At 48.9% G+C, this 12,383-nt stretch overlaps 1 protein-coding gene across 1 annotated transcript; it reads left to right on the top strand.

Moving 5' to 3' along the window:
* Positions 1-276: 276 nt before the first annotated feature.
* S100B (S100 calcium binding protein B) lies at positions 277-6,919 on the top strand. The gene is made up of 3 exons (XM_007123773.4): positions 277-348; positions 3,227-3,365; positions 5,590-6,919. The coding sequence occupies exons 2-3, from the start codon at positions 3,228-3,230 to the stop codon at positions 5,728-5,730; spliced, it is 279 nt and encodes a 92-aa protein (XP_007123835.1). The 5' UTR covers positions 277-348; position 3,227; the 3' UTR covers positions 5,731-6,919.
* Positions 6,920-12,383: the final 5,464 nt, after the last annotated feature.

Raw genomic sequence — 12,383 nt, 5'->3', positions numbered from 1 at the left:
CCTGGTGGCGCCGTCAATGCTGCCCTGTGTGCAGCCTGGCAGCCCCAGCACCCCCGCTCTCCGCCCTCCGCCCCCCGCCCCCCGCCCCCACCGGCTGCGGAGCCAGCTGACGCGGAGGCCCCGCCCTCGCCCCGCCCTCGTCCCCCATTGGCTGCCTGGCCCAAAGAGGGACCGTGCCGACCCCGCCCCAGCCCCGCCCTCGGCCTCCATTGGCTGCCTGGCCCGCAGAGGGACCGTGCCGGCCCCGCCCCCGCCCGGGAACGAAGAAGAGGCGGCCTCCGCCCCACTCTCGCCACTCAGGACGCGGCACCCGGGAGGTTCCAGGAGCGACAACCAAGGACCGCTGACGTGAGGACACTCAGGGGAACCTGCTCTGGTCTTTTGGGGGCAGGGCCCGGAGGGTGGGCTTGGGAACTGGGTGGTAGTTTAAAAACCCCTTTAGGATCATTGGCAGCGTTTCAAAAGTGTGAATCTTACTACTGCTTTGTGGACACGGCTCCCTCAACTGGGGGCAGCTAGAGGTCCATTCTGCCTGTTTTTGTCGCCACAAGTCGGGGAAACGTCGCGTCTGGTGGCTCAGGTGATTGCTGCAAACAGGCCTCTTCCTTAACTCTTTGAAGACCAGGGGTTTGCGTCCCTCCGCGGAGAAGGACAGGCGGCCTGATGCTCTGAGCGAGCGTCTTCCCCTTGCTCCGCGCGAATGTCAGGGCCCCCTGGACGCCGTGCAGAAACCACAGTACATGGCAAGTGAGGAGGTCTTTGCAAGTAAATTACACATCAAGCCCAAGAAACTGCGGTTTATGGCGGGTTTAACCTTCCTCAGTCTTACAGTTTCTTGGGGAGATCGGGCCACTTGCCCAGAGGGACTCTCACATCTTGTGTGATGTGTCCTTCTGAGGAGTTAACCCCGCAAAGTTCTCTTGTTTTCGAAATAAAAGGTTAATGTAGAACATTCATGGGATGAAGTGAAAGGGAAACATAGATATTTGATTTCCATTTCTCTTAAAAGACAACCTTTAACCATCATTTGGGAAGAATTTAACAGGAAAAACTTTTAAAAGTTAATTTGTAGTGTGGTTATGAAGAAAATCGCATTTTGTGGAGTTTTCACATGTGGGGTATATATTTTATGCCTTTTTCCTTTCAAAGAACTCCCGCTACTCATACTTCACACAAAAAGGAATTTAGCCTCCCCTTCCCCAAATCATCGTGAAGCTTGAGAAGCTTAAGGATCATGCAAACGTTTCTTGGGTTTTTTGTTTTAAAAAAATTAATAATTGAAAACGAATGCAAAGGATAAGAAAGTATGAAATGTTAAAGATTTTAATCCATCAGCATTATTCTATCTCTGTGTGATATATCTGATTTTTAGGGACTTAGAGCAAAACAAAGTATACTGATTATTAATAGGGTGAATTTAGCAAAGATCAGGCCAAGACAAAAATCCTCAATCCTTTTTCATTTGAAAATCAGAAATAAAAATAAGAATTTAAATGTTATATTCCAATTTATTTTTAAGATGCAAATGATATTCAACCCAGGAATGGTTTTGCAAAAATTAGACATAATTCTTTTATTTATTTTTAACTATGACATTGCAAAGATTCTTTAATGATTAGAACTCAAGGCCAAAAGTTGGCAAATTTCTCTCGCTGAGTGTCTCAGTTTTGTGAAACAATTGACAAGCAGTCCTTTGTAAACTGCCTGATTCCCAAGGTTGAACAGCTGTTTCCTTAGGTTGCAGGCCACGGTATAAGGTATGCGCTGGGACGGGAGATGGAAGCCTCCTGCTTCGATAAGTGCTGAGAAGTGGATGGCGACGCCTCCACGAATACCAAGTGCCTGGCGGTGGCCCAGCCTCCGGCCCATTTGTTCTGGCTTCAGGGCTGGTGTCGGGAAGACATTTCCCTCCACCCTTCTAGGTTCTTCTGGCTGGTCTAAGAATTAAATAGACGTGAGACAGGTTAACAGAAGAAACTCAAACCATAGTTTAATAACATGCATACATGGGAGAGACCCAGGAAGACTGAGTCACTCACAAAAATGCCTCAGACCTTAAATACCATGATCAGCTAAACACAAAGGAGGCTGTGGGGGGGTGGGGGTGGTCTGGGACTTCAAAGGGGAGGAAAGCAATTCAGACAGAGATGGAAAAGCAAATGTTTGGTAAAGCAGTGTTTGCTGCGCCATGAAGAGGCCATGGGACACACAGCGGACTCAGATCTCTAAGAGTTCCCCTACCCACCCCTGGCCCATATTCTTTGCTGCCATCTCTAGTGAGTGCTCCATTCCTGTAACAGGCCCTCCATCTAAATTCTGATTCAGGCAGCTAAGGGGGGGGGGTCAGTGTTTCTTCCTGAAACTTCAGGGCCTTGATCGTTTTCAGCCCCAAATAATCTGCATGCCAAAGAAACACTTGGGGTGTCAAGTTTCGCTCCCTACAGCAGCTTCATCAGACGACCCAATACATGTTTGTTTCTGGAAGTCAAAGTACCTCTTCTTGATCTTCATTTTCAAAAAAATTTGTGGCAATTCTATCATATTTATTTTTCCAGTTGAATTTTACAGCTGTTTTTTGGTCATGTTCCTCACCCATCCAAAAAACAAAAAAATGCCATAGACATTTTTGTTAAAAATGAGTTTTAAAAAATGAGTTAAATTTATATATCCATTCGAAGGAAAATAAGTTCCTACATTTTATGACCTTAGTATCTTTTGGAAGGACTTGCACTTTTCTTGCTAAACTTATTCTTAGTAATCATGTGTGCTGCTATAAAATAAGACTTTTCCACTATGTTTTCTAATTGTTCATTGACAGAACACAGGGATCCTATTGACTTTCGTATCCTCATTTGGTTCCTCGTCACCACAGTTCATTGTAACAGCTGGCTCCCCTGCTCCGTCCTCATCTTGGAGCCAGGGCAGAGGGGGCCTCCTGGGGGGCGGGGCGGCGGAAGGAGTCAGTCCGAAGCCCCTTCACTGCTCTGCCTCTGTATTTTGGCTGAAGTTTCCAGTTGGCCAAACCAACCAGAAGCCAGAGGGCGTGGGAACAGAGTAAAGAGAAGGGGGCTAGGGAAGAGTGGTCCCAAGGGCTGACCGGAGAGATGCACCACTCTGAGCCCCAAAGGGGAGGTGAGCCAAGGCCGTCCTGCCCCCTGGGGGCTGAGGTCTGAGCAGGTAACACCTGAACTGTTCTGTGCTAGAAGCATCTTTCTTGTGGCCCCAGGATGTCTGAGCTGGAGAAGGCCATGGTGGCCCTCATTGACGTCTTCCATCAATATTCCGGAAGGGAAGGTGACAAGCACAAGCTGAAGAAGTCCGAACTCAAGGAGCTCATCAACAATGAGCTTTCCCACTTTTTAGAGGTGAGTCTTGCTTTTTAAAACTGACAAGTTAATCTGCTCTCCTGTCTGCTTGTAAAACCACCCGTCCACTTTCTCTTCTGAGCTGCCCTGAAGGCGGTTTCAGGTCAGTGTCAGGACTCCTAGGTTGTTTCTGAAAACGTGTTTGCACTGGTGAGCCCTCAGCACCAAGGCTGGCTCAGGTAGAGGCCCCACCATTCTCACCTTGTGTGCAGCAGGAGTGTCTCAAATGCAAAAGTACAGGTTCCAAATAATACTGCCTTTTCTCTGAAAAATCTAAGGATGTACAGCAATAAAGATGACAAAATGGGATGGAAAATATACTCATGAATTATCATGGGTCACAGTGAACATATAAGAAGGCTGTTAAAAATAAGCTTTTGTTCTTGGGAAAAGGACTGTTTCAGCTTTTCCTACATGGTTACATGGTGATAAGATGCCGTTCACTCAGCAGACGTTACTGAGCTCTCAGCGCGGTCGATGCTGGGAGAGACACAGGCCCCACGACCTGGTGCATCACTGAGTGACCACAAGCTGCTCACAAGAGAGGCCCCGGTGCCTTGCAGGGGGCTCTGTGGGGCGAGGGGCCTTGGAGGGGAACTTGAGAAGCTGCGTGAGGGCGCCCAGTGAGCCCTGTCCTGCCCTGGCAGCTCCTGCTCTGGTGGACGTGTGTCCAGGCTTCCCCACCCGCTGCCTCCACTACCCTCGGATCAGCCACACGCATTATCTCTGTGGCATGAGCCCCGTGTCCTCGAGGCAATGAACTGCAGTCCACCTGGTGCCTCACCTTCCCTTGGTGCCCAGAACCAAGGTCACTGAAGTGACCAGTCACACACACAGGAAATGGCCAGACCATGAACCAGTGCACTAGTATCTGACCAAGAGCTAATTCCGGGGAAGATACGAGAGCCCCAGGCCAGGGCCCTGCCACACAGTGGTGGACAGCTGTCCTCCTGGGCAGGCTGGGCCACCGTGTAGGACAAGCCCCAGGATCCATGTCCCACGTCTGCAGGGCTCCTCCCGCCCCACTGTCTCCGCCCCGCCCAAACACCCCATTGGCAGAGGAAGCAGCCTGCAGGCTTGGAATGGGACCCCCTAGTCTGATTCTGGGGCTGGTTTTCTCAGGCGTCCAAGTTCACCGAGTGGCAGCTGCCCCACGCATGCTTTCACTTACCTGGTCCCCCTGATTCTGCCTTGTAACCTTAACAATCAGAAGAAGGCCCCCGATTCTTCCATAAAACGAATTGTTGAAAGGATGAAATGAGACAGTGCTTGTCAAGTGCGGCTCAACAAGTGCAGCTACTGTCATTAATTATTGATTTAAAACATGGAAAAAGCTTAGCATGTGGGAACCACAATTTGTAAAAGATAAGTAATTCACAGTAAGTGTATCCAGGTAACATGGACATTGCTGGCCTGGTTTTATGAGGTAGTTTCTGTTTGGAGGCAAATCTATCATGTAATTGAAACTAATCTTTTAGCAGTTGTGGGGACCTCCCACCCCAATGCCCTCAGCAATCTCAACCTTTTACATGTTTTATATCCAAGGCAGCCACTGTACATTACACTCAACTTCTTCAGGCCAAGCTCTCCTGCCCTGAGGACTGGTTATTCAGAACATTCCGCTCAGTGTACATCTTTCCTTCACTGTGTCCGTTCCTCTGAGACTCTTTCGCCACTCACTCGGCTGCACGTCGGGCAGAATGTCAGGAAAAGTCCCGGGACACCTGGAAGGCAACTCAAGTGGCAAAAAGACACAAGAAGTTAATAAATTTAGGGCATGTTCCCAAGAGTTATTTCAGCCAAAAACCGCTTTCAAAACATGAAAATCCACTGGAAGCCCTCACTATAGGGCCTTCTACACACAGAAGCAATTCAGACATTTGCATATAATATGCTCAGGCTGATCTAGACGGTACTATTCTTTTCTGGGTATTTTAACACAAACAACCCGCAGTTTTTCAGATCTTGGCTGTTCCATTCAGTTTCTAAGTAGGCCAGGACCCACTGGACCTAAAGGAAGGTGGAAGACAAGGCTCAGACCCCTAGAGACTTCTGCCAGCCAACAGCCTCCTGGTCACAGGACAAGTTCTTTCTGGCATTTTGCATTTTATGTCTTAGGTTGTTTTTGATACAAATTATTAAAGCCAGCCAACTTCTGATCATGTTTTGATATCCTTAAATGTCATTTAGAAACAAGCTGGACAACTGCTCTTATTTCTCTTAGGAAATCAAAGAGCAGGAGGTTGTGGACAAAGTCATGGAAACACTGGACAACGATGGAGATGGTGAATGCGACTTCCAGGAATTTATGGCTTTTGTTGCCATGGTTACCACTGCCTGCCATGAGTTCTTTGAACACGAATGAACGAGAGAAAGCAGCCGGGCTGTTCCTGTAGCAGAGACGGAGCTCGGGCAGGGAAGCCAAGGCAGGGCTTGCAGGGTAGTAGGGGCAGAGCTTTCCAGCTGTGTCGTAGCTAACTAGGGAGCTTGATTTGCTTCGCAAATGAAAAATTGAAACCTCTTTCCAAAGGGCTGTTTTTAGTGGCCCCCAGCATTATTTCAGCGCTATTAGGCATCCGTGTTAGCTGACTGGCCCCAGGGACTCTTGGTAATCATCACTTAGGAAAGTCAATCCAGTCACAGAGCATGTGCTGTACTGGCTATCCTGGCTGTGTAGACCCCCTAACCCAGAAAAAACAAACTGATTACCAGAAATGACTGGAGCATTGTGGTTTCCGTAAGCTTCCACTACATTTAAAATCACAAAGCTTTGTCCATCATCCTTTGAAAAGGCTGCCCTTCATTAAATCTGCTCATCACTGGGGCAAATGGAACCTAATGTGGTTGGGTGGCCTGACAGTCTGTCCCACCTACCAAAGAGCATGGTCACATTTAGAGCCCTTTCCTACAGGTGAGCTGAGTACTTAATGCTAACAGTTCTAAATGGAAAATCTGTTTCATAAGCCAACAAGTACTGACATTGTAACTGTAATCAGAACTGAGAATCAAGCTTCTACATTCAGTGGGGTTCTCCCGACAGGATCACACTTTGCTGGATCTATGGGGCGTGGGGCAGCAGGGGCAGGGGGCTCGGGGCGGGTCTCAGCTCTGCCTCTGGAAACAGCTGTACCCAAGCACCCACGCCTCCTGTCCTGCCTATAGAATGAGGGTTATGACGGATGTGTTTGGTCTGTTGGTGAAGGTCATTCCCGACCTGTCTGTGCGCAGACAGGGTCTGCTTGTGGCTGTTGGTGAAGCCAGGGAACTTTATGACCTTTATGCTTTTGTATCCACCAATTCAAATAAATCAAGTTACAAATATTAAGAATTACTTCCAGGAAAATTCAAATTAAGCTTATCTACTGTTTTTCTGTTTTGCTTTTTTTTAAGGACACAGACTTGGAATCATAAACTAATTGGTCGCTTGTATTTGCATTAAATAAAAAGCACTGTAACAAGTCTCTGTAGCCGTAAAACATGAAATAAAAGCTAAATTCCTGCAAAACTGGGAAAAGGAGTAAAGTCCAAGCACCCTGGCGTCATCAGGGCTGCAGATGCTGCACTGCCCAGGCCAGGGTCGGGAAGCTTGGGTGGGGAGGCGCGGGTCCAGGGGAGGGATATAAAGGGGTGGGTCTGTGGAGGGGTGGGGCCATGGGAGGGAGATAAAGGGGCGGGGTCATGGGAGGGACATAAAGGGGTGGGTTGTGGAGGGGCAGGGCCATAGGAAGGACATAAAGGAGCAGGGCGTGGAGGGGTGGGGCCGTGGGAGGGAGATAAAGGGGAGGGGCGGGCCATGGGAGGGACATAAAGGGCCAGGGTGTAGAGGGATGGAGCTGGAGGGGCAGTGCCTGTCCGGAGGGATGACCTCTCTCCTCAGCTGCTCACCACCTCCTGCTAGGAACTTCCAGCCCGGTGGGCATCACGTGGCCCTCTCTGGACCAGTCGCCAGGGAGGGGAAATACACTGGTCCTGGCAGGAACGTCAGAGACCAGAAGTGGCCCCGAGTGGGCACCAGCTCTGCAGGGGGTCATGGTGACTTGCGTCTCACTTTATATGTGCTTACCTGGACCATGTAGCCTTGCTGAACTTTATGCAAATTATCAGTTATGTCATTTTGATGTACAATCCTGTCTTGAAAATGTATGACTGTGCCTTCAACTTTTAACAGGTGGAACAGTTCTCAGAGTTTCTGTCTTCCAGGTTATAATCCTCCGTTTGGCTTGAATAAAATTCCATTTTTCTTCTTGATTGCCAGTTGAATTTTTGTTGACACAGGGACATGCCAGGGAGAGGAGCCTGGAGGGTGGACCACGCCTGTCTGGCTCAGCCCAGGGGCCAGCATAGCCTGTGCTCGAAAGGTCAGACGGGGATGGGGAGGGGAGCTGGCTCTGGGCTGTGGTGCTGCGGTGGACATACCTCTCCAGCTTGCTTTCAAACCACGTCTCTATGCCTCTGTTCATCACTGCTTTACCCACAAGTTGAATCAGTCTCTGCTGGTACTTCCCTTGCCCCCGTTGACCCAAGAATCCCAAAGCGACAGTTCCCAGATGTCCACTGTGCTTCCAAAGCTCACAGGAAAGAACCCCAGTGCCCCAGCCCCCAGGGAGCCTGCCTAGGGCAGCCGCTGAGTGTGCCCCCTGACCCCACATCCAGGGGATGCTTCTTTACCACAAGGAGGGAAGCTGCTTCTCAGCGTATCTGCATAGCCATCTTTGGGGCTCCTGGGGGCTTCCTCTCACCTACTACCATGAGCTCCAGTTTGTAAAACGTCCCTCATCCTCCTCTGACCTGTCCTCAACGAGAGGCACCGTCTGGTTCCATGAATGGGTGGTGATGGTCTCACACGGCCCCTGGCAGGTGGCATCCGCAGGTGGGTAGGAGGGTGCCTGGGGCATGTGGTTGCGGTGATGAGCTGTCTCAGGCATCACCAGGGAAAATCAGGTCCCAACTTTAGCCAGGAGCAAAGACAATTCACTCAGGGCCTCAGAGACAGGACAGGGGGAACTCTGCCCTGGGCTGCCTTCCGCATGGTCCAGTTCAGCCTCACAGGAATTCCTGTGCTCTATTGGTTTATCAGTTTGATCCACAGTCGCCCAGAGAACTGTCCCTGAGAGAAGCACTGAGTGTCTCGGGGCGAGGCCCTGAGGCCACAGCCAGGATCCCATTTGTTGGCCCTGCAGTGTCAAGTGCTGTCAGAGTTTGGGGCCTGCTGGGGACCCATCCTTCACCTTCTGGACAGCGTGGACCACCCTGGCAGGCACGGCTGTCTCTGCCCGCATTCCAGGCAAAAATATCGCCAGACTTTCCTGCCACCAAAGGGAGGACTCAACTCATGGTCACAGAGGGAGGGGGACTCGAGGTTTCAGGGCCCCCCCACCCCCACACAGAGTCCAGCCATACCCCATCCTCAAGGCCTGCAGGGACCACGATTCCTGACCCCTGGCCACATTCCCTCCTGAGTCCTGGCCCTGCCCACAGAACCAGGAGCAGCGACATGGAGGTGGAGGTTGGGTAGGCCCAGGCCCCCCGGCTCTCCCGGCCTTCTCTGGCCCTGGGGTCAGTCCCAGGGGCCCCTGCCAGCTGGCTGTCACTCCCACCCACCACTTTAGACCTGATCCTGCCCAGCACCAGCCCTGCTTCCCTTCAGCTACAAAGGGAAGCGAGCTTTCCCCTGGGCCAGTGGGGGGCCCCACTCTGGGTTTCTTCCTGGGGACAGCTGGTCTCCACAACATGACAGCCCCTTGAGCTCCATAAGCCTGTGAGCTGCTACCTGCAGGAACCTACCCTCATCTCCAAGGCAAGGGGGGCCCTTCAGCCCTGGCCTACCAGCCCCCAGCTGAGGCCCTAGTTTGACAACTCTTCCCGGAAAGTTCTGGGAAGGCCCACATCTCTGCCCCATGAGGTTTGTTTGCTGTTGTTTCAGGGTTTTTATTTTTATTTACTTTGTTTTATTTTTATTTACTTTGTTTGAATTTACCAGTTCAAATTTATCACATTTATTCAAATTCAATGAAAAACAAGGCTGTTTTGACGAACACCAAAGATTATAATCAAAATTAAAATCAGGGGCTCAGACGACAATTGTCTCATATGAGCCTCAGCAGCCAACTTACATGGTTCATAGTATCGAGATTTTCTTGAGCAGGACATTTAAATTTAGGGATCCATCCCTCTCTGGCCCAGGAAACTTGGGTTCTTGTAACTGCAGATGATGGAGACCTCTGGGCATCAGGAGACAGATCGGAGGACAGTGGCTCTCACCCTTCACCTCAACCAGCTGGAACTTGGACATGGCCTGGGCAGCCCCCGTGCTGGCAGCTGGGTGGCCTTTGGGCCAGGCAGGCATGGACAGGGGGTGCCCAGTCCCTCATCCTGAAGCAAAGAGAGGGTCCTGCACCCCTTTAATTATGACACTCATGGCATGTCTGCTAGCAATCGGCAGAGTAAGACCCTTTCACAACCTCCTCTCACTGCGTTTGTGGAGGAAAGGACTGGCCTCTTGCAAAGGAGGGCGTGCGAAAAAGACATGCTATTCAAGCACATTGGCAGGAGGCCAAGCAGGGAGGTTCGGCCTCTCGGCTGGAGCTGGAGCAGAGCCGAGGCTGAAACTGGCAACCTCCTCAAGGACAGAGCCTGACCCCAGCACCATTCACTTATCATGCAGGTCCCTGGAGTAGCTCGCACACAGAGGAGGCCACTCCTGAAATGTTCCCCTCTGTGCTGGGTTGGGTGCGGACACTGGGTCATGTGGGCCCCACAGAGCCCTGAACACAAAACTCCCCTGGGAGCTTGTTAAATATCCCAGGCACCAGGCCTCCCAGATCTGGGATGTGACCTTGTCTGGCTGTGGGACTGTTTTAATGAGAACTCAGGTGATTCTCATCCTCAGGGAAGTTAGGAAACACCAGGTTAGGAAGGCAGCACTGTGTGCCTGGGTGATCCTTCTGGAGGAATTGGGCCTGCCCGCCCTGTACAGCAGGCCTCACTCAAGATTGAACTGTGTGCAAGGCAGAGCGCAGGAAGGAGCAGTGACATCCCAGTCCCTGGCCAGTCTCACTGCAGTTGGCCCCCTCTGGACTGCAGCGTTCTCGTTCAGGAACGGGTGTTGGCTGGTGTGTGGATATACCTTAGGGTACCCCCTTCCCCTTCTCCTGGTTCTTACACCTTGTGTGATCCTCCCCTAAGTGTTCCTGATCTTAGGGGGAAAGCATTCGGTCTTTCAACATTAAGTATGATGTTAGCTGTGGGATTTTTGTAATGTCCTTTATCAGGTTAAGTAAATTCCCTTCTATTCCTAGGGTGCTGAATTTTGTCAAATGCTTTTTCTTCTGCATTTATTGATGATCATGTGGTTTTTGCTTTTATTCTATTGATATGGTATATTACCTTAATTGCCTCAGTTTAAACCAACCTTGCATTCCTGGGGTAAATCCAACTTGGTCATGGTGTATGATTCTTTTTGTATGTTGATGGATTTGGTTTGCTAGTATTTTGTTGAGGATTTGTGTGTTCATATTCATAAGAGTTTTCTATTCTTGTTAATGTCATTGTCTGGTTTTGGTATCAGGTAATATTGGCCTCATTAAATGAATGTTCTCTCTTCTATTTTTAGGAAGGGCTTGTGACGAACTGGTATTAATTTGTCCTTAAATGTTTGCTAGAATTCAGTGGTGAAGCCACCTGGGTGGGGAGTATTTTGGTTTTTTTTTTTTTTTTTTTTTGCCGTACGCGGGCCTCTCACTGTTGCGGCCTCTCCCGTTGCGGAGCACAGGCTCCTGATGCGCAGGCTCAGCAGCCATGGCTCACGGGCCCAGCCGCTCCGCGGCATGTGGGATCTTCCTGGACCGGGGCACGAACCCACACGTCCCCTGCATCGGCAGGCGGACTCTCAACCACTGCGCCACCAGGGAAGCCCTTTTTTTTGTTTTTTTAAAATTACTTATTAAATATCTTCACTTGCTATAGGTCTATTCAGATTGTTAGTTTCTTCTTGAGTCAAATTCTAGTTTATGTCTTTCTAGGAATTTGTCCATTTCATCTAAGTTATCTAATTTGTTGGCATACAATTATTTATAGTATTCCTTCATAATTTTTTTAAAAATTTCTGTAAGGTCAATAGTAATGTCCTTTCTTTCATTCTGATTCTAGTAAGTTGAGTCTTCTCTTTTTCCTTGGTCAACCTAGCTAAAGGTTTGTCAATTTTGTTGATATTTCCAAAGAACTTGTTTTTGTTTCATTGATTTTCTCTATTATTTTTCTCTTATCTATTTCATTAATTTCCACTCTCTTTTATTACTTTCTTTCTTCTGCTTGCTTTAGGTTTATTTGCTCTTTTTCCAGTGTCTTTTGGTGGAAACTTATGTTATTGATTTGAGATCTTTCTTCTTTCTTAATATAGGCATTTACAGATATAAATTTACCTCTAAGCACTGCTTTAGCTACATGCCATTCTTCATTTTCATTCATTTCAAAGTATTTTCTGATTTCCCTTTTGATTTCTTCGATTCATTGTTTATTTAGGAATGTGTTGTTCAATTTCTACATATTTCTCAGCTTCTCAAAAGTTTTTGTTGATTCTTAATTTAATTCCATTGTGGTTGAAGAACATACTATGTATTACTTTTATCTTTTTAGAATTTATTGAGGTTTGTTTTATGGCCTAGCATACAACCTAGCTTAGAGAATATTCCATGTGTACTTAGGAAGAATGTATATTCTGCTGTTCTTTTTTCTTTTTAAAGCTTTGTATGTGCATTTTATCTTTTGAACCAGAACCTATTACATCTTTTTTCTAAATTAATTAATTTATTTTTGGCTGCGTTGGGTTTTCGTTGCTGCACGCAGGCTTTCTCTAGTTGTGGCGAGCGGGGGCTACTCTTTGTTGTGGTGCACGGGCTTCTCATTGGGTGGCTTCTCTTGTTGCAGAGCACGGGCTCTAGGCGCACAGGCTTCGGTAGTTGTGGCATGCGGGCCCAGAAGTTGTGGCTTGTGGGCTCTAGAGCACAGGCTCAGTAGTTA

This window comes from Physeter macrocephalus, chromosome 8, assembly GCF_002837175.3.
Source record: "Physeter macrocephalus isolate SW-GA chromosome 8, ASM283717v5, whole genome shotgun sequence".
Classification (NCBI taxonomy): Eukaryota; Metazoa; Chordata; class Mammalia; order Artiodactyla; family Physeteridae; genus Physeter; species Physeter macrocephalus.
This window is presented reverse-complemented; position numbering and strand designations above follow the sequence as displayed.